At 38.0% G+C, this 20,816-nt stretch overlaps 2 protein-coding genes across 2 annotated transcripts; both read right to left on the bottom strand.

The window, feature by feature from the left end:
* Nucleotides 1-1,035: 1,035 nt before the first annotated feature.
* On the bottom strand, nucleotides 1,036-1,860 carry Phum_PHUM597200 (uncharacterized protein; the record flags this gene model as incomplete). Its single annotated transcript, XM_002432646.1, has 3 exons — nucleotides 1,036-1,050; nucleotides 1,212-1,420; nucleotides 1,827-1,860. 3 exons carry the CDS (start codon nucleotides 1,858-1,860, stop codon nucleotides 1,036-1,038), a joined length of 258 nt encoding a protein of 85 aa, XP_002432691.1.
* A 10,427-nt stretch (nucleotides 1,861-12,287) lies between these two features.
* Phum_PHUM597190 (uncharacterized protein) lies at nucleotides 12,288-20,403 on the bottom strand (the record flags this gene model as incomplete). Its single annotated transcript, XM_002432645.1, has 2 exons — nucleotides 12,288-19,876; nucleotides 20,358-20,403. 2 exons carry the CDS (start codon nucleotides 20,401-20,403, stop codon nucleotides 12,288-12,290), a joined length of 7,635 nt encoding a protein of 2,544 aa, XP_002432690.1.
* Nucleotides 20,404-20,816: the final 413 nt, after the last annotated feature.

Here is a 20,816-nt window from a genome sequence, read left to right as displayed (position 1 = left end):
ACGCACACGCACGCATGCACGCACGAGCGCACGAGTACTCTTACGGAAAAACCTCCTCCCCATAAAATATAAAATTTTTAATCATCTCGTTTTCGCGATGAATTAAAACGCTAAAAATAAACATGTCCGTCCGTCGGTTGCCGCCTTTCGTCTCCTGCCACGTCTTTACCCCTCCGACAAAAAAAAAAAAAACAAAATTTAATTATTTCCGATTGATGCGCGGTTACGCTTTCGCTAAACTTTTTGTAACTTTTCCATGCGTGACACGCACACACACACGCACACACACGCACACATCACGTAATTAGTAATAATAATAATAATAATGATAATAATAATAGTAATAATGATAATAATTAAGAATTTACAAGTAAAATTTTCGCGCCCGTCCGCGTTACGTTCTCTTATTTCCATTTTTCCTTCCCGTTTTTAATTTTTCCGAACGGGGAAGGGGACGGGGCGGAGCGGGCGGAAATATAATAACCATAACCTCATACCCCCTTCGAAATAATAACCTCCTCTTCTATCAATCAAAACGAAACGAAACGAGTGAGAGAGAGAGAGAAAATAGAAAAAAATTTCACGACTCGAAATTCGCTCGAAATTATAAGAGAAAGTTTTGTGAGAAATTTTTGTATAAACGTCAACGATAAAAAAAAAAAAATACCCTACACGTCCGACATTTCTAGATCAGGACCGAATTAAGTTATTCTTCCCGTTTTCTTATTATTATTATTATCATCTACCGTTTGAAGAAATACTAATGTCAAAGCAGGAGAGGAGAGGAGTGGGGGGGGCGGGAAAAGAAAAACGAGATTTAAAAGAGATTTATTTTTTTTTTAACCCGGTGACCATCATTAGAAAAAAAAAAAAAAAAAACTTTTTTGACTTGACCTTAGACTCTCATTATTATCATTATTATTTTCTCGAAAGACGCAAAAAACTCGACCGTAAATTTTCTCCGATAACGTTTTAATAAAACGTGGCAGCAGGACGCCATTAAATCACAAGGGAAAAAAAAAAGAAATACCGAAACTACCAACTATTAATCTGAAGTAGGACTCTCTCTCTCTCTCTCTCTCTCTCTCTCTCTCTCTCCCCATAAAAAACAATTATTGAAAGGTATCGGAGTGGAGGAGGGGGAGAAAGGGTGAATCCCACCTTACGACCTCGCCCGACGGAAGTAAAGAAAAACAAGAATAACAACTCACCCCTAGAGACGAATTGCTTTGCCTTTGCTGATCCAGTGCCACGAGCCTTTGTATTTCATCCGTGGCGGACCAATCGGGACTTCCGACGCTTGAAGGACCTCTTCGAAGACTAGATTTAGCATTTCCGACAATTGGACTGGGACTAGCACTTTTGCTTCCGCTGTGAACGTGAGCCGACGATGACAGCGGTTCTAAATTATTTAACTCATCTGTAAAAACAAAAAATGTTATAATAATAATAATAATAATTTTTCCTTTTTCCCTTTCCTTCATTTGAAACCGGCGCAAAAAAAAAAAAAATTTAGAATGCGAGAATCAATTATCGAAAATGACGTGTAAGGAGATGAGAGTGAAAGGTCAAAAACCCCTGTTTGTTTGTTTCCACGAAACGACAAAGAAGTAAAAAAGAAATTCTTTCGATTGTGCGGGGGGCAGGGAAGGCCAGGAAAGGGGACCTACCATCTTCCTATTACCACCATCAACACCACCACCACTACTACCTCCACGCTGTTGACACGCGTTAACGACCCGTTTTCCCCATTCTCTCTCTCTCTCTCTCTCTCTCTTTTTGTCCGACGGATGTTTTTAATTTCATATCGCCCGAGGAGCAAGCACAACAAGAACCTTTTTCATTTCTTAACGATTTCATTAAGGAAAAAAAAAAAAAAAAACGTTACGAATCGCCCCGCTGACAACATTCACAAAGAGAGAGAGAGAACAACAACAACAACAACAACAACAAACAACAAACAACAGCCAAATTATTTTCACTTTAAAAAAAAAAATTTTTCTTATCACAACCGCTTCGTTCGCGTACACACACTCTATGACGATAGCGAGAAAATTTTTGGAGGGAAATTTACTTTTAACCGCCTTTTTTTTTTTTAAATTCACGTGGCAATAGACTATGATTTCCCCATCATTTTTTCTTTTTTCTTTTGTTTTTTCAGTTTACAATCATCCTTAATATGATAACTGAGAGATACCATCGCGACCTTGAATCGCGTTACAATTTTTTTAATCACAGTCGATAATTAGTTAGTTTCATGTTGACAATGATAACAGTCAGTCACGCTTTGTAAAAAAAAAAAAATTAACGATTACAAATCATAGAGTAAATAAACGACAAATAAAAGAAATGTATAAATGTCAAATGTCTACCTTCTCTATAGTAATAATAATAATACAATTTTAACGTTTTTCCGCGTTTTTTTCCTCTCTTCATTACATTAGATTAACAATTAGCGTTTGTTTGATAATACGTTTCCGAAGGATTCGCATCAAATTAAATAAAAAAAAAAAAAAAAAACATGCAAACAAACAAACAAACAAACAAACGAGCAAACAAACATTACACTTCGAATGGAAAAAATATTTTTTTTATCGTGAGCGAGAATTTATCGAGAATATTTTTTTTTTAAATCGAATAAACGGTCACGAAATTTGCGATCCAACCTGTACAAACAATTACCACCGGAAGTGACGATGGCGGTGGTGACGATGGCGGTACTTCCTCGTTTTTCGTTTTGTTTTGTTTGTTACCCTGAAATTCTTTTTAGTTCCCGTAATTGACTAAATACTCGATTAATAAATTATAATAATAATAATTATTATTATAATTTATATTATTATTATTATTATTAATTAGTTCGCGTTACCATTTGTCACGTATACGGTCTATTGCATAGACGATTATCGCAATAAAAAAAAATTCTTTTTTTAAGTTGGACTCTATTGAGAGAGGACCGTTACTCAATTTTTTTTTCTCTTTCCATTGTTGCCATTTTTCGCGGTCAAAAATTTCTTTTACTTGTTTTTTTCTCTATCTCTCTCTCTCTCTCTCTCTAGCAAAAACAAAAAAAAAAAAACAAAAAGAGAAAAACCTCAAGTTTAACACAACTTTGATACACCCTAATTATTAACTCAAACACGTTGCTTCATCTCTTCGAGAATGCGGGAAGAAGGAGAGAAAGAAAGAAAGAAAGAAAGAAAGAGAAAGAGAGAGATAAAGAGAGAGAAATGGGGAGGGAAAAAAAATTAATTTTTTTTGCCATTTCCGCCGATTCCCGATTCCGGAAAAAGTCGACAAGGACAACAAGCATACGAACAAACAAACAAATGAATTTAATAATCCGTTAATTCGAGAAAGTTACACAATCAAATCGAAAAATACGAAATGCAAAAAAAAATGAACGCTAGGAGAGAGAGAGAGAGAGAGAGAGAGAGACAGAGAGAATCAACGAACCGTGACTTTGTGTGGTCATTCCTTTCTTACGAAAGAAAAAAAAAATACCAACGAGGAAGCGCGTTTTTATTCTGTCTCTCTCTCTCTCTCTCATTTTCGTAATATTTCTTCTAATTATCGTCACCTGTGAGAATTCTTTTCCCTTTTTTTCTCTAGTTCCACGTCGAAACGAAAAAAACCAATAACACAATCATACTCGCCGCATGCACATATTAAACGATTATATAATAAAATAAAATATTTTTTTTTTTTTTTCTATATCTCTCTTTAGAAACACACAACAACAAAAGAAAAAAAAGGACAAAAACGTAAAGCGTAAAAACATCACAAAGTAGAATGGAAGATAAACAAAAAACACAAAAAAAGAATAGAAAAAAAAAAAGGAAAAAAAACAAATGACCATGAATTCAATTCGCGGCAAAAAAAAAAAAAAAAAAGAGTTCAGAGTCCTCGAGAAATGCAATCACGTCACGAAGTATTATGGTGTGGTTGTGCGTTCGTAATCGGAATCTTCTTCCACGTTTCTTTCTCAACACGTTTTTCCACGGTTTCCTTACCCCCCACCATCACCTTCCACCTTCTACCTTCCTCCTTTTTCATTCTTTGTTACAATAATAATAATAATACCATTCACGATGATGATGATGACGATTGTGTGACGGTATGAATTTTTTAGGCGCGCCTAAAAATATTTTAAATAATTTCGGGTCAACGCAACTCGCCATACATCGTGTGTGTGTGCGCCCCCCCCCCCGATGATTCTGTCACCCCCGAGTAAAAATCAATTTTTATTTATATATTTTCTCTCGTTTCCTTTTCCGAAAAAGAGAGAGAGAGAGAGAATTCGCCAACATGTCTCTCCTTAATTTCAACCCATACGGTTCTCGCCTTCTTTTTTTTTTTACTCGAAACTAGTGCCACGTTACTGTTTTCATTTTTCACGAAAAAAATCTAAAAATTGTAATCAAAACAATTTTGTGTTTTACGTCGTCTGCTAACATTTCTCATTAATTTCCTTAATAAACGATTTTAAACGTTTCTCCTTCATATTCTCTCTCTCTCTCTTTTTTAAAAACAAAACAAAAACCTAAACGATTCCTAATCAACCTAATCGAAAACATCATCTGTTTCCTACACCTGCTTCCTATTCGTAAAACTGTTACAAACGCACACACGCACACACTTCTAATTCCACGGCGAATGATTTCTTTTCATATAACGAAAATTTTTCCGCTTCCGTTCCTTTCCCTCATCTTCCGTTTCGTTTATTTCGTTCATACCAAATCGCCCCCACCCCCACCCCCGAGGAATTCACCTCCGTCGTGATGGATACTAACAAAATCGGAGCCGCGTGTGACGTCAACAATAATAATAATGATGATGCGAGAAATTTTCTCCCCACGGCGGATCGTACATAAATTTTTCATGTTCATTCCATCCGATTTCCATTTCCGGATCCTGCTCTTTCCATAAATATTCTCACAAAAAAGCCAACCAACCGACCAACCGTCCCGGAATTTTTTTCCACATCCCGAAATTCGTTCAACGTCATCGTCAAATCGTTTACGTGATCAATCGACATTTTTTTTATATTATTATTATTATCGCTTTCCTCCTCTCCATCATCATCATTATTATTATTTTCCGTTTGATTACATCACGAAGCAATAAATTGTAATAAAAAAAAAAAAAAAATTTCGCAATTATAAAAATTCCTGAATGGAGACAAAAAAAGGGGCCTGCCCCCTCCCCGCCGCCGCCACCACCATCGAATACGCACGTTGGAAAAAATTATTATTATCAACATCGTCCCACGTACAAACGACCACCGCCTTCGATTTTTCTTATAAATTCACGACACAAATACTGACAAAAAAAAAAACAAACAAACAAACATTTTAAAACAAACGACTACCAACAACAACAAACAACACTCTCCCTCCCTCCTTCCCTCCTCCCCTCCTCCTTTCGCATTATTATCGACAACACGATGAGGTGTGTAAGAAAGAAACGACCAGAGTGTGGGCACAGAACAGCACTGTGGCAACGACATTGCAAAATTCGGGACCTTGAACAACGTCCAGAATTTAAAACCCGCCGTCCGTGGAAATTGCTTTACATGTGGTGGGCGATAGGCTTCGCGATCGAACGACCGAGAGCGCGCACGCAAAACAACAACAAACGAACAACAACAACAACCAAACAACAACAACCAACTTCAAATAAATAAATAAATAAAAACAATAACAAAATTACGACGCGTTCCCCCGCGCCATGTCCAAATAAGTCCCTTGTTAATAAAAACATTTAAAAAAAAAAAAAAAAAAAACTTATCAGGTGTGGAAAACAAAAATCGAATCGAATCGAATCGAAATAATCGAATAAATAATGTCGTCGTCGTCGTCGTTGTCGTCGATTGAAATTTTTTTATTTTAAAAAGTTTTTTTTTCTATTTTTTTTTCCGTCTTAGTTTGCATCTTTTTTCGTCCCCCGAGGGTTATTCGAAAACTTTTTTTTTTTTTTTTTCAAAACCCATTTTCGGATTATTATCACTTTAAAAAGTTTCTACCAAAAAAAAAAAAAAAATTTTCCCTCCATCGAATTAGATTTTTGCGTTCGTCGTCGTCGTCGAAAAAAAAGAGAGAGAGAGAGAAATAGAGAGTGAGAAAGTGTGAGAGAGAGAAATTTTCTTCGTAATTAAAGGTACCCTATCTATCTCCTACCTAAATAAGTTGTTTCGTCGTAAAGTTTTTTAATTAAAATAAAAAGAAAAACAAAACTTTCTGCTGACACGACGAGCATACCACCCCCCTAAGACGGGAGAAGAAGTGAGCGAAGGGGTGGCGGTGGTGGTGTTGGGGAAGGGGGAGAGGAAATGAAACGAAATTTCATTCGCGTTAACGACGCCGCGTCCCCCGCCGATCGACTTCCCCCTCCCCGCCCCCCAAGTTAAACCGCCGGTTTCAATAAATGCCATCGAAAGTAATAAAAAAAAAAAAAAAAAAGAAAACGGGAAAAAAAAAAGAAAGGTTGCTGCCACTGCTACTAGTACTACTTTACAAGAGTGAAAAGGAGCCGCCGGTATTAGACGGCGGCGACGGCAATATGGCGGCAATGTGGCGGATGGTAAAAATAACTCGAAACGCGCGTAATTTGTGACCCCCGGGATTCGGATATGTTAAATTTATTTATTTAAAAAAAAAAAAAACCCGATTAAATAAATTTATTCAAATGACCCTGATATGGCGGAATTCGTGTTTGTTGTTGTTGTTGTTTGTTTGTTTTCTCATAAAATATTTTCACTTTTTTCAATTTAAAAAATTAAAACAAAACAAAAACAAATTAAAAAAATTAACGGCTCGGCAAAGGGACGGAGAGAGGGAAAAAATCGAACGGGGAAAAAATTTCCCTGCTGTCTCGACGACGTTTAAAATAAAACAAACAAACAAAGGGAGGAAGGAAACAGATTTAAAAATTTTTTTTGTCAAACGATATACCTACTTTTTCCATTCAAACCGACCGACTGACTGACATTATTAAAATGAAACAAACAAACAAACGAACGAACAAACAAACGACACTCGAAAATGGGACAATAACGAATAAAAAAAAAAATTATTCATGTGACCGCGTGGGAGTTTTAACGAAAAAAAAAAAAAAAAAAAATTCTAAAACTCTTTTCAGAAAAAGGAAAAGAAAATGTAATAAAACGGTTGGAGTTTCAACACAACACAACACAACCCAAACAAACAAACAAACAAACAAACAATATTCCAGTTATTCAAACTAAAAAAAAATCCTTGAAAATTTCAAATGTTGACATTTTTTTTTTTAAAAAGAAAAAGAAAATAAACGGAACCGCCACCGCACGTCATACGCACAAGAGAGAGAGAGAGAGACAAAACACACAATGGGGAGAGGGGGGCAAATGCAAAAAATTTTCTTTCATTCGACAAACGGAAACGGAAAAAGAGAAAGAGTGAGAGAGATGGAGAGAGAGAGGAAAAATGGAACCTTAGAAAATCGATTCACGTTATTGCCACGTTTTTTTACATTTCCCTTCCCCCTCCCCGTTCACCCGGTATATATGAGAGAGATTCGTAAGAGTGCAAAAAACAAAACAAAACAAAACGACCTTGATAACTCGTAAGAAAGTTGTGTGCGTGAGTGCGTGAGTGCGCGTGCACTCTCGGCCACGCACGCTTCTACAGATAAACCTTGAAATGTTATATAGACACAGACGATAGTCAAAGAATCCCGTGAGGTTATTTAAAAAAAAAAAAAAACATGGAGAATAAAGATAACGGTACATTCATTTTACATTTAAACAAAAGTGATTGCATTGCACGAAAATCTCAACACCACTTACCATTCGATAACTTTGACTTCTTGTTTTTTTTCATGCTAGCGATGATGATTAATTAGTATAACCGGAAGTAAGAAACGCCTCCCCCCTCCTCCCTTCCCCCCAGAAAAAAAAAAAAACAAAACGGATACAGCGACGCGAGTAATAAAAAAAAACGAAAAAGGTTACAAACAACGACGATGACGTTTTGAATTAATATGGAGTGGAAACGAGAAGCAGAAGACAAAAATAAAACGTGACAAAAAAAAAAAAAAAAAAACAATATGGCGACATATCCGTAACTTGATCTCGGAACGATTCACGCAAATATCGATATAATCCTCCATTTTAATTTTAACAATAACAATAACAACAACAACGACAACAATTAACAAAAGAAGGAAAAAACAAAAATTTTTCTTTTTAAGGAAACAACAACGACACGACGACGATAACAAAGGTTCAATACACACGCACACGCACACACGCACGCACACGCACACGCGAAATCCACGTGACCTTTCATGACCGCACACACACACTTCGACCTCAATGAACGGCAAGGGCAACGTTCAACCAATTTTTCTTTTTTTTCCCCAAAAATTTAATTTCGAGTTTAACACACACAAAAATAAAAAAAAATCATCTCGATATAAAATGATGATAATAATAATAATAATAATAATAACAACAACAACAATAACAACAACAACAATAACAACAACAACAACAAATCGATATTAATCGATTATTATTATTTTAACCTCGATGAACGAGGTCAATATGTCATCATCAGGTTCGAGTTATTTATTAATAATTTTCACTCACTTTGGCACAGCAAAAATATATTTTAAAAAAAACTTTCACGTAAATTTTTTTTTCTTATTTTATAACCCGGGGGGCTCAAAAACTCGATCGATCGATCGATCGAGACGAGATTCGATTTTTATAAATTCTTTTCGAGAATGATTCGATGATCGAAAAACCGGATGTGATTTTTTTTTCATTGAAAAAATAAGAAAAGAAAAGTCGTTAAAAATGATTTGTTTGTAGACAAGAATGAAACCTTTCGAGAGAAAAGAGAGAGAGAGAGAGATGAAGAAAAAGAAAAGAATTAAACGTTCTATTTCTCTCTCTCTCTCTCTCTCTCTCTCTCTCTCTCTCTCATTGATAACAAACATACAAAAAAAAAACATCACACATTGAAAACTCATCATTATCATTAACTCAGGAAAACATTTTAAATTTTTTTCTTTGTTATAACAACTCGTTTGTTGTTTGTTGTTGTTGTTTTAAATACGTAATAATAATAATGGATTTGACGACGTGTAATAATAATAATAATAATAATAATAATAATAATAATAATAATAATAATAGTAATAATAATAATACGAGAATTAAAATAATTACGCATAGCATTAGAAGGAAGCATTAGAAAAAAAAAAAAAACCGTTAAAAAAAATTTCAAATGTAAAAATTGTGTTTCAACGAACAGGTGGTAAAGAATCACGAATACCAACACAACCAACACCACCACCACTACCAACCTTATCAAAAAGTCCTTATAATAATAATAATAATAAAAAGCCAACGGCCATAGCGTGCTGGTCACACCGGTTCCCGTACGATCACCGAAGTTAAGCAGCATCGGGCGTGGTGCAAACTTGGATGGGTGACCGTTTGAGAACGCCACGTGCTGTTGGCTTAAAAAGAGCAAAAAAATGAGAACAAGACAAAGTAAGAACCAAAAGACAAATCTTGTTCTACTGTCGACCTGAGGCAGCTCGACGAGAACGTGAATTTCACTGCTTCTGACCCTGGCCACTCCAAAGATGTTAGTCACCGGAGCCCAGTTCAGGAGACAAATCGTTCCCATCGAAAAAGACGGACTCAGGAAGACCTTCAAGAATTGATGTGGTGCTATCTTATAATAAGTGGCACCACCGAAATTCGAGTATTTGTCCCTAAGGAATCGGGTAGAAACCTCGGATAAATACTTAAAAACTCCGACAAGTAGCCTTGTCGTGTTTAATGGTGATAATAATAATAATAATAATACGTCTTTGTTTTGTTTCTCTTTTTAAACCACCATTTTTAACAAAACGCAAACGACGACGATGATGATAATGATGATGATGATGATGATGATGACGACATTAAAATTATTCGTATTGTTCCTTTCGTTAACAACAAACAATTATTTTAATAATAATAATAATAATAATAATAATAAAGAAAAAGATAGAGGCGTGCCATAGAGAGAGAGAGAGAAAGAAACACGTTTGAGAAAAATATCTTTCTTTCTCTTTCTCTTTTTTTTTTTGACAGTTTCATTTGCGGATGATAACCGATCGAGCAAACTTTTTTTTTGCTACTAACAATCCGAGACTCGAACACGCACACACGCACACACGCACACACACACACACACACACAAAAAGAGATTTTTTGCTTGCGTGCAAAAATCAAGGTGAACGCGAAACCTAAGGTTATACAAAAAAAAAAACCATATATACTCGAATTATTCGCAATGGTAGCTAAATTTCGCTGTCTAATGTAAAATAATAATAATAATAATGATAATAATAATAGGAATAACAATGACGATGACGATGATGATGATGATGATGTTAATAAACAAAGTAACCGAATAAAATTTTTTCCTTTTTTCTAACGCGTTCGTTTTCATTTTCTTAACGAGTTAATGCGTATGAATAAAAAATAACAATAATAATGATGATGATGATGATGATGAACAAACGCATTGACGAGAGCAAAAAGTAAACAAAACAAAAAGAAAACAAAACAAATTCGTCCACACACACACACACCCAATTCAAATCAAGAAAAAAAAAAATTTATTATTGGGAAGCCATGATGTTTTCTTTTTCGAATCAAGGTTTTTCCATATGAATTTTCAATCAGGCACTCACGCACTCACATATTTCTCTCTCTCTCTTTCTCTCACTCACTCGCACAATATAATTCCGTTTCTCTTTTTTTTTTTTTTTTTTCACGCATTGAATGAACGCGCGCGCGTGATTAATAAACACATTAAGGCATTCACACGCATTTTTTTTCCGACGGTCGCCATTTTGGTGTTTTCCGGAATAAAAAAAAAAAAAAACTTTTCCGGTACCTTTATCGAAAAACGAAAGAAAAAAATTAAAGATGGTATTAGGTAGGCGGGGGGGGGGGGCTGTGAATAATAAAGAGAGAGAGAGAGAGAGAAGCGCACGAGCGATATGAGAGAAATTATCAGAGCTTGGCCAACTTGGTTAAAAGAGACAGACATCCGGTTGGCTTCGTTAAAAAAAAATTTTTTTTAAATTCTAAAACCACGAACGAAACAACAAAAACATTAAGACACGTAGCGGACAACAATGGTAATAAAAATGTTTCTCTCTATCTCTCTCTCTCTCTCACTCTCTTTCTCTCCTTTCTCTCTCTTTCTTTCTTTTTTTTTTTGGGGAACCAAAGTGTCACACACTTCATCACACGTGTCTAGTAAAAAAATTCGTGTCGTACCGAATGTGACAGAAACGATGGTCAAACATTTCCCAAGTCTCCCCATTTCGATGATAATAATAATAATAATAACAAAAAAATTCCCATTAAAATAATAATAAAAACGACAAACGAACAAACAAACAAACACACAAACGGGGGGAGGGGGCGGAAAAAATGACAACCTTTCAAAATGTATTTTTCCTTTTACAAAAAAAAAATCTTCTGACACGGTCTCTTTTTCACCACCACCCCCTACCCCACCCCCACCCCACAACGTCACGATCCTTTTAAACTTTTTCGATAAATTACAAAACTTTTAAACCGTTCGAATTCTCAGAAAAAAAAAAAAAAAAAAAAATTTTCCAGGAAACCGTTACAGCTTTTAAAATCCCTTTAAATATACATGCACGTACACGTACACGCGCACACGCACGCACGCACGCACACCGGAAAATAAAGAGCGGGGTGCGAGGGTGCGGGAGAGGGAAGGGGAATACATAAACGATCGGCCACGCTCCCATTAGCGGATGATGGAGTCGGGACGGGGCGTGGAGGCGGGGGGCGTAGGGGGACTAGAGCAAAAGAAAAGTTAAACAAAACAAATAAAAAAAAAAAAAATTCGTTTTAAAAAACAATGAGCGAAGCGTTTTACGGAACCATTTTTTTTTTTAATTGCGCGCAATTTAAAAAATAATAATAATAATAATAATAATCGCGCTAAGTCAAAAAAAAAAAAAATTAATTACGTAATAAAAAAAAAAAAAAAAACGTTTGAAAATGATTTCGACCGGATTTTATGTTTTCCCCCTCCCCTTTTTTTCCTTTTTTCCCACTCCTTCTTTTCCAGGCGTGAAATTTTCAAAACTGTTTGGAAAAACGCTCTGGAATATGTTTACTTTATTGTTATTGTTATTGTTATTATTATTATTTTTCGGTTTTACGATTACTTTTTCTCTTCTTTTTAATTACCTAATCAAGTTTTTAAAGGGGAGTAATAAAATAAATGTAAAGAACAAAAACAATTTTCTTTCGGGAAAAATAAAAGTTTCTGGAAATTTTCTCGTTTTCTTTCTCGCGTTCGAGACATTCCAGTTCGCTCCCATTTTTTTTCTCCAAAAAATTCGCGATACGGGATTAAAATAAATAACTCACCGCCAGAGTGTGACGTGTTTCCGGTAATGAAATGTTGATTCCGCCTTCTTTCTCTCCTCGCGTGAGACGTGGGTTGTTGCAATGCCTGAAGTCCGGGAGCGGAAACGGCTCTCTTGGGTGAATTTGCAATTATCCTACTGAATCCCGGGGGACGGTATCTCGCGCTTTTCGCGTTCGGCAAAAAATGTTGCACGGATTGAGCTTTGGATAAATTTTGACCGTTGACACTGTTGTTCGTCGTCGTGGGCAATCGCGGGAGGGAATTCGTGTTTTGGGATGAGGCTATAGATTGAAGGTTACGCGGGAGAGTTATGGAACGCTCGTGCATCAATTCCGAATCGGATGAATCTTCGTCGCCGTCCGCCGAGGCTCCAGATCCACCGGAAGCACCCGCAGCATCCGGCACTGAACTCCTTCTCCGACCGTTTTTATTATCACGTCCCGTCGTCCAAATGTTTTTGTCTTCCATCGTCGTCGCTCCGCCGATGCTCCCGCAACTCCTCACTCTATCCAACTGTTCACGACTTAGACTTTTTATGAATAACAAATCTCCCGCGGATCTTCTTTTCGCGGCGAGGTTCGTGTTCGACGAGTGACCGTCGTTCGACAGTAGAGTCAGTTTTGATCTCGAGTCAGCCATCAAAGCGCTCTCGAAACTTCCTCTCCACGAAAACCTTTCGTAATCGCTCGCTTCCTTTTCCTCGGCTATATCACTCACGCCCGAACTCGAGGACCTTAAACTTTTCACTTTGCCTTCTTCCAAAAGGAGATCGTGAGATTTACTCCGCGGCAATTGATGCAACATTTGAAAGTAGGGTAAATTTTGACCGAGAAACTTGGACGTGACTTCTTCCCCCTTGTAATCCGACTCGTCCGTCAAACCGCATTCTTCTTCCGTCGTCGACGATACGTTCGATAGTTTTTGACTCAGTCGTTTGTGGTACCTCGATTTGTGACTGCTGCTTATGCTTCCCTCGCCGCTGCTATTACTCGATACTTCGTGCATCAAAGCGACCAAACGACTCCCGATGTGATGCATGACTTTGGCAAAGAGAGGAGGAGAACTGTGAGGAGCCGTCGAGAACGGATTTTCATTTTCGTTTGTGAACTTGTTGAAGGAAGCAACTAATTTTTGGTAAACTAAAGCCGTTTCCCGATTCATGGGCGATGAATTCCTTCTCGGCGGTGCTTTGGGCCTCTGCTCTTGATTGTCATTCTTCGACTGATCGAATTTGTCGATTATCTGTTTGCAACTTTCCGATATTTCCTGTTGCAATTGAGATCTTTGATGATAGTAGGCTGCGGTTCCCTCCAAATCCGAACTCGTGTAATCTGACGAATCGTACGAATCGCTCCACGTGTCTTCGCTCGACAAATACTCGACTATTTCTCTCACTTGATCATCTCGAATTCCGGGCACGGTTTTCATCAAGCGCGTCAATTCACTTTCGAAATACACTAATTGCGGGGGTTTGACACCTTTCGGTTTTATCTGAGGACTCGGAGGATTTGAATTTTCCGGCATTTTATTATTACTATTATTACTATTATTACTATTATTATTATTATTAGAAGTTTTAGGAACGGAAACCATGGCTTTGAAAAACTGACGCATTTTCGACATCATTAAATTCGTTTCCTCGTCCGACGACCAATTGTTAAACGAATCCTTACGAGTCAGGTTCGTCGCGGGCGGAGTCGAACCTATGACGTTTGACGATTGCAAATGATTCACGGGCGGGGAAGAAGGATTTTGAATTTCTTTGACGTCACTTAAAATCTTATCATCCATTTTTTCCGAGCTTTTCTTTTTCGTGTCGCTCCCGCTGCTGTCTCCCGTTTTTTGATCTTTTAACAAATCGTCACAGCTTCCGATGAATCCGCTGTCTCTGCTCTGTTGCTTGTCTCTGTTCATGCTCGAATCGAGCAAGAAATCCGGTTGCGGAGTTTTCGATCTTTCGTCATCGTCGTCGCTTCCCTCATCATCGAAATTTCCATTTTTCCCATTGTTGTCTTTGACCTCGTGACTTCCCTTTCCGTCTTCTTTCGCTTCTTTGTGCCGGTGTTCCTTGGATAGGGATTCGCGACTTTCTTTAACGACGACAACAACGTCACCGTCTCCTTTCTTATCGCCGCCGCCATCTTGAATGGAAAGCGGCAAGTTGCCACCGGATATTTTCCGTTTCTTTTTCCTCTTGACGGAATCGTCGGATTTGTCGACGCTTTGCAAATCAATCGTTTCCGTTTCCGTGCTCGAATCTTCGGAATCCAGCATCATGTCGACGGATTGCTGTTCGTTTTCACTTTGAACTAAATTATCTAATGAACTAGAATGTAAACGATTGCTCGCTCTCGCTCGAAACAATCTTTTCCTACGTTGTTCGGGGCTCGGAGGACCCTCGCTGTCGCTTCCGACGCTTCCGTCGCTCTCCTTTTCCCTGCCGTCTCTGTCGAAATTCAAAAAATATTTTTCTAATCTAGACGTCGAAAGTTGATTTTGATCCGAATTTTCTCTCATGGGTTCTCCGCTCGCATCATCCATGACTCCGCTGTCCGAATAAATGCTGCTCGAACTCTCCGAAAACGTATCGGCATCTTGATTTTCTAAATTTGGCGTCGCGCCTCCGCCTATATCGAAATAAAAATATTTTTCCAAATCCGTCACCGATGTCGGCCTTTGATTATTTTTCTCCTCGGCCGCCGATTTCGTTTTATCCTCCACTTCGCTATCTTCGCAACTTTCTTCGACTATCGTGTGCAGAGTGAAATTGATCGCACTCCTGTGATAACCCCTTAAATCTTCTTCCCTGTCGCCGTGTATCGGTATGCAATTACCGATGTGCGTGCTTTCGTCACCCGAAGAACTATCTTCTTCCGTTATGGCGTTAACGAAATCATTATCTCTATCTTTGTCTAATTCTTCGACCCACGAATCGTCATCCGCTAAACCTTCTTCGAGACAAATGACGGCCGACAGCGTCTTGTCATCCGTCACGACTCGAACCTCTTCTTTCAAATCGTTGTCTCCCCCCTCGTCTTCTTCCTTGAGCGGAGTCATGTTTTTGATGACGTTTGGTTTTTTCGGTGTCACGCTCAATCCGCGGGAATTTTCCAACGTCATCGTAAAATAATCTTCCAAACCTTTCAATTTGTTGTGAACGTTAAGTTGTGAGTCGTCGTCGTCGTCGACGCGTTCGTCGTATTTTCGATTCGTGTGTTTTAAAAAAATTTCGTTTTCGAATTCGTTCGAATTATCACCGTTCAAAACTTTTGTCGTTTGATTCGTTATCACTTTCACAGAATCCGTATTATTATTATTATTATTACCGTTCGATACGTCGTTCAATAATTTTGTTTTCTTGTTTTCATCATTAATTTTATCTTGCGTTATCATAACCAAACTTGTGTATTTATTATTTTCGTTACCCTGAATTCGATCCCCGATATTGTTGTTATCCGATTGCGAAATTTTTCGTATCCTGTTTTCGATTGTATCCGAAAATGAGAAGCCATTTTTATTAACTGATATCACATCGACGGTTTCAACGATTTCATCACATCGAATCGAATTCACATCATCATCATCATCATCATCATTATTTTTATTGCATTTTTTTTCACTTTTATTCGGGTCGTCGTTCAAACGCGACGGTCCTATGGATTTTTCTAGTAAAACACCATTTATTATAACATCACTACTTTTATCCGCTTTGTGATTGACGTCACCACCACCACCATCGTCATCATTATCATCATCATCACGTTCATTTTTTCTTAAACGTTCGTCGTTTTCATCGTTTCCACTTTTTCCACTTTCCGTCAAGTGAAAACCGTTCGATTTTTCCAAGGCTGACGAACTCGAAACGTTTTTTTTCACGACGGACTCAAATGAAACGGATTTAATTTCACTAAAAACTGGCTCTGATGTATTACGATCGTCGAGCACGTCAGGCACGCTTACAGGTACGATTTCACACTGAGTGAAACCGCCGAAGCGCTCCGACTCCGCATCGGACAGGTTTGTAACTAAAATAACGGGGTCTCCGCCGTCCTCGACGTTTTTAACTTTTCCTTCGCCTGATTTTTCCACGTTATGCACATGTTGGTACGGAAAAGTATTTTCTCCTTGAATTAAGTCTTGAACGTCGAACGTCGAACGTTCGGAATCCGTTTTTTTCCCGCTTTGACATCGATTTGACGAAACGTCGTCAACAATTTCGTCGTCCGTAATTTTTTTAGAGTGTTTTAACAAAACGACGTTCGGTACGTCATCGGAATTATCATCGCCATCGGAATCCGTGTCGTCACTTAAAACCGAAACTTTTTTCACGTTCGGTAAAACGTTCTTGAGTTTTTTTCTTAGATTTCTAGTTCGCGGCGGAACGTCGTGACCATCAATCCGCCGTTCATTCCCATTCAAATCCTCGGATAAAGTCCTGAGATCGTTTTCGGATTTAGACGGATTAACGACGTAAATTTCTGAAAATCTCGAATCGGGATTACCCTCATCTTCGGATCCCGTAGAATTTCCACGTGATGAATTTTCCGTTTTCGTTTCTTCTCCGTCGTCGTCTTCCTCTCCCGAGTGGCTCAAATCCGCAATGTCGCTGTCGTCGCTTGTTTTCCTCACCGTTTCGTCCATATTGAAATAATACGTTTTGCGAAAGGGTTTTCGCGGCGTCGCAACATTGTCATCATCATCCGACGAATTCGACGACGACGACGACGAACTGCACACGGATTGTTTGTCGATGTTCAATAGGAAATTTTCAATCGATTCGCAATTTGTCGTTTCTCCGACGATAATAATATTTTTGTAATCTATCGGCGGTTTAGTTATCATCTCGTCCGCGATATCCTTTGATGTCGTCGATAAGACATTTTCGCAGGTGTCGTTGGTGCTCACAGGTAAAAACAAATCGGGTGGTGGTTTTCCCTCCTCTTCCCCGTCCTTTTTTCCATCTTCACCATTCGAAATTGTTCCCCTGCTCGATACAGCCGATTTGGAAGAATCGCATTCAGTTGACGAATCTTGTTTCAAACAACTGTTTTCGTTCAACAACGCCATTTTTCTCTCCTCCTCCTCCTCCTCCTCCTTCACCTCCTCTTCCTGATTTTTCAATTTATTTAATGCCGTTGAATTTTTTTCGGTTTTGTCGCCGTCGTTAACAATTAATTTTTTTTCATCCTCGCGACTCTCCTTGTTTTCTTCGACTGAATAATAATAATCTTCTTTTATCGCTTTTAAAGTTTCCTTATCATCTTGAATTTGTCGTTGTTGTTGTTGTTGTTGTTGTTGTTGCTTACTAGCAGTGAACCATTTGAGATTCGATTCGTCTAAATTCACCGAGCCTTGACTCAAATCGTGACGTAGGGAACCCGCTGTGAGAGCAGGACGTTGCATGTTGATAGGTCTCATGTGAATGGAATTGTTTCCGGTTCCGTTGGAACATATCCCGTCCGCTTTGAAACCGGATATTTCTTTGTTACCATTTTTCGTTTGACTCCCGAAATTGTCGTTCAACACGGTTCCAGAACAGATATTTTGTAAATTGTTTAAAAAATCAATGTTGTCGGAATTTAAATTGAAATTGGAAAAGAACAAATTTTGATAATTCTGAGACCAAATGGTTGCCGGAACGGGAAATGGAACGGGTATGAGTACCGGAACGGGAATCGGTACGAAATTTTGAACGGAGGCGGAATTTTGAAAAACGCTCGATAGGGGGCAGTCGTATGGGAAAACGCCCGAACCGAATTGCGACTGAGGTGAAGGTGAAATGAGATTTTGCGGCTGGAAACCGAAACTACCCGTTGGAAAAGTGTATTTGCTCTCCGGAATGATATCATCACTTTTAACCTTATCATCATCACTTTCTTCTCCCGACACTAATTCATTTTTAATTAAATCCTTAACGTTTTCTTTTAAATTATCTAATTTACCGCGCTTGACAACGTCGACGAATTTTTTACTCTTGTTCTGCTTGTTGTGACTTTTGTTTTGTTTGTTGTTGGGCTCTTCCCGTCCGTTGAAATCCTCGGGTTTACGATTAACAACACCCGGCGAATTCGATACCGTTTTTTCAACTGAATCCACCGTGGAAATTACGTTAACCGAACTGACGCCATCTGGTGACACGTTGTTTGCGTCTGCTGCTACTACTGCCTCCTTCTCTTCCTCCTCCACCTCCTCTTTCTCTTCGCTCGACCCCGATATACCACCACGCTCCAATGACCCGGGTGAAATTTGATCTTCCGGTAGTACTGAATTTTTATCTTTTTCAATAATGACGTTTTCATTTGTTTTTTTTCCATCGGTTGTTGTTGTTGTTGTTGTTCGACCCAAAGATTCTCCCATTTCTTCATCATCCTTCGTAACGTTTTTCTTCAACTTTTTGTTTTTCCTCTTTTTCTTACTCTTTTTCACTTCTTCCGTCGTACCCGAAACGGGATTTTCCCCATTTGCACTCTCTCCCGTTTGATTTTCCTTTTCCTTGACACCAAACAATTCTTTATTTTTCACGGGTGGAAATACTTTCAAATCGGTCACTTCGATTTCTTTTTCTTCGCTTTGATAATTCTCGGTCGAATCGTCATTTTTGACATCGGACTCTCCCGATTTGTACTTGACGACTCCATCGTCGACTCCATCATCTAAAATTTTCCTCCTATTCAAATTGGGAGAAAACCCGCTCACGTCTGTGTCGTACGAAATGGGAGAATCTCTCACGGATGACAATTTACTCTGACCACGTCTTGGGAATTTAGGACTGTTATCGTCGCTCGTTGAAAAAACGGGACTTCCCCTTTCCAAAAGCGTACCGCTCAAACTCCTCGGCGAACCCTGCCAACTCCAATCTTTTATTATGGGTCGAACGACGGAAGATGATTCGAAATAATCCCAATCGCAATCGGATGCGAGTTTTTTAGATGAATCCGTACCGGATTCCGCCGAACCCGTATCCGAATCCGTCGTCGATATGGATCTGTTTTCTTTCGCAGACGAATCCGAGCTGATGAAAACAATTTTATAATCGTCGGAAACCGGCCATATTTTCCCAACGACTTCCAAATACGATCCGATTTCAACGAAATCCAAACATGTCGTCCTGTTTTTCTCGGCGTCCAATTTTGTCGCGAGAAAATCACTTCTACTACATTTTTGCTTCGGATACACTTTTTCCGTTACGGCCCGACTCGACTCCATTTGATTTTCCGCAATCATTTCCCTCGGTTCGAGTTTGACGGAAAACGTATTATCATCCGTCACGTCTTCTTCTTCTTCTTCTCCTTTCCAAAGACTAGGAATGTCGTCACCAAGTCTTCCTCCTCCCCCTGCACCTCCTCCTGCTACTCCTACTCCTACTCCTACTCCCTCTTCTTCTTCATCATCAGATAATTCTCTCGAACCTTTATTTTATTTTTTTTTTTTTTAAATTTAAAACAAAAACAAAAACTTCATTAAATTTCTTTCTTTCTCTTTTTTTATTAGGTAACAAACAACCATGTCCCCCATTTTATTGTGTTAGTCGAGTGAGCACCTGAAATTACATACAAACAAACAAACAAACAAACAAACACACGCACACGCACATTTTTATGTGTGTATACACCATTAATCCCATTTGTTAGTCCTACAATTAATTGCCCGCAATCCAAAAAGTTTTACTCTGTTAAATTAACAATAACTAAAACATAATTATCATTATGATTATCATTATTATTAGTTAAATGCATTCCAACTTTCCTTGTGTTAGTAATAATGTTAATAATAATAATAATAATAATAATAATAATAATAATAATAATAAAACCATTACACTTTATACACAATTTAATTTTATGTTAGTCTGTTAGTTTATGTTAGTAACGAAACGAACCAACACCACACGTGTATTATTTACGTAAGCAGTAGAGAAAACAAAACCAACAACCATATGAAATTTATCAATCAACACAACCAACACACCGCCCGACGCGCACATACATGCACTTATTTTTTGTTTTGAAATGTTCCCGCCAAAAAATAATTTTTCAAAAAAAATTTTTTATTTCCGCATTCTAAACGCGCGCGCGCAAAAAACAAAATTTTAAACAGAATCGTTTGTTTCCGGAATTTAAAACAAAATTTAAAGGCAACAACGGCAACAAAACGAAAAAAAAAAAACCGTTAAAAACGCGGATTTATCGACACGCGGTGAGAGAGAGACAGCGAGAGAGAGAGAGGGAGAAAGAAGGGAAAATTCTTGAAATTTTTCTTTTCTTTACACTCACCTAAAATATTTGCCTTGTACACGCGAAGACACGTATTATTAATACGTTGTTTCGTGGAAAATTTAACAACCACGAC

Source organism: Pediculus humanus, genomic scaffold, assembly GCF_000006295.1.
Source record: "Pediculus humanus corporis 1103172108315 genomic scaffold, whole genome shotgun sequence".
In the NCBI taxonomy this organism is placed as follows: Eukaryota; Metazoa; Arthropoda; class Insecta; order Psocodea; family Pediculidae; genus Pediculus; species Pediculus humanus.
Note: the sequence above shows the minus strand (reverse complement) of the source record. Positions and strands in the feature narration are given on the sequence as shown.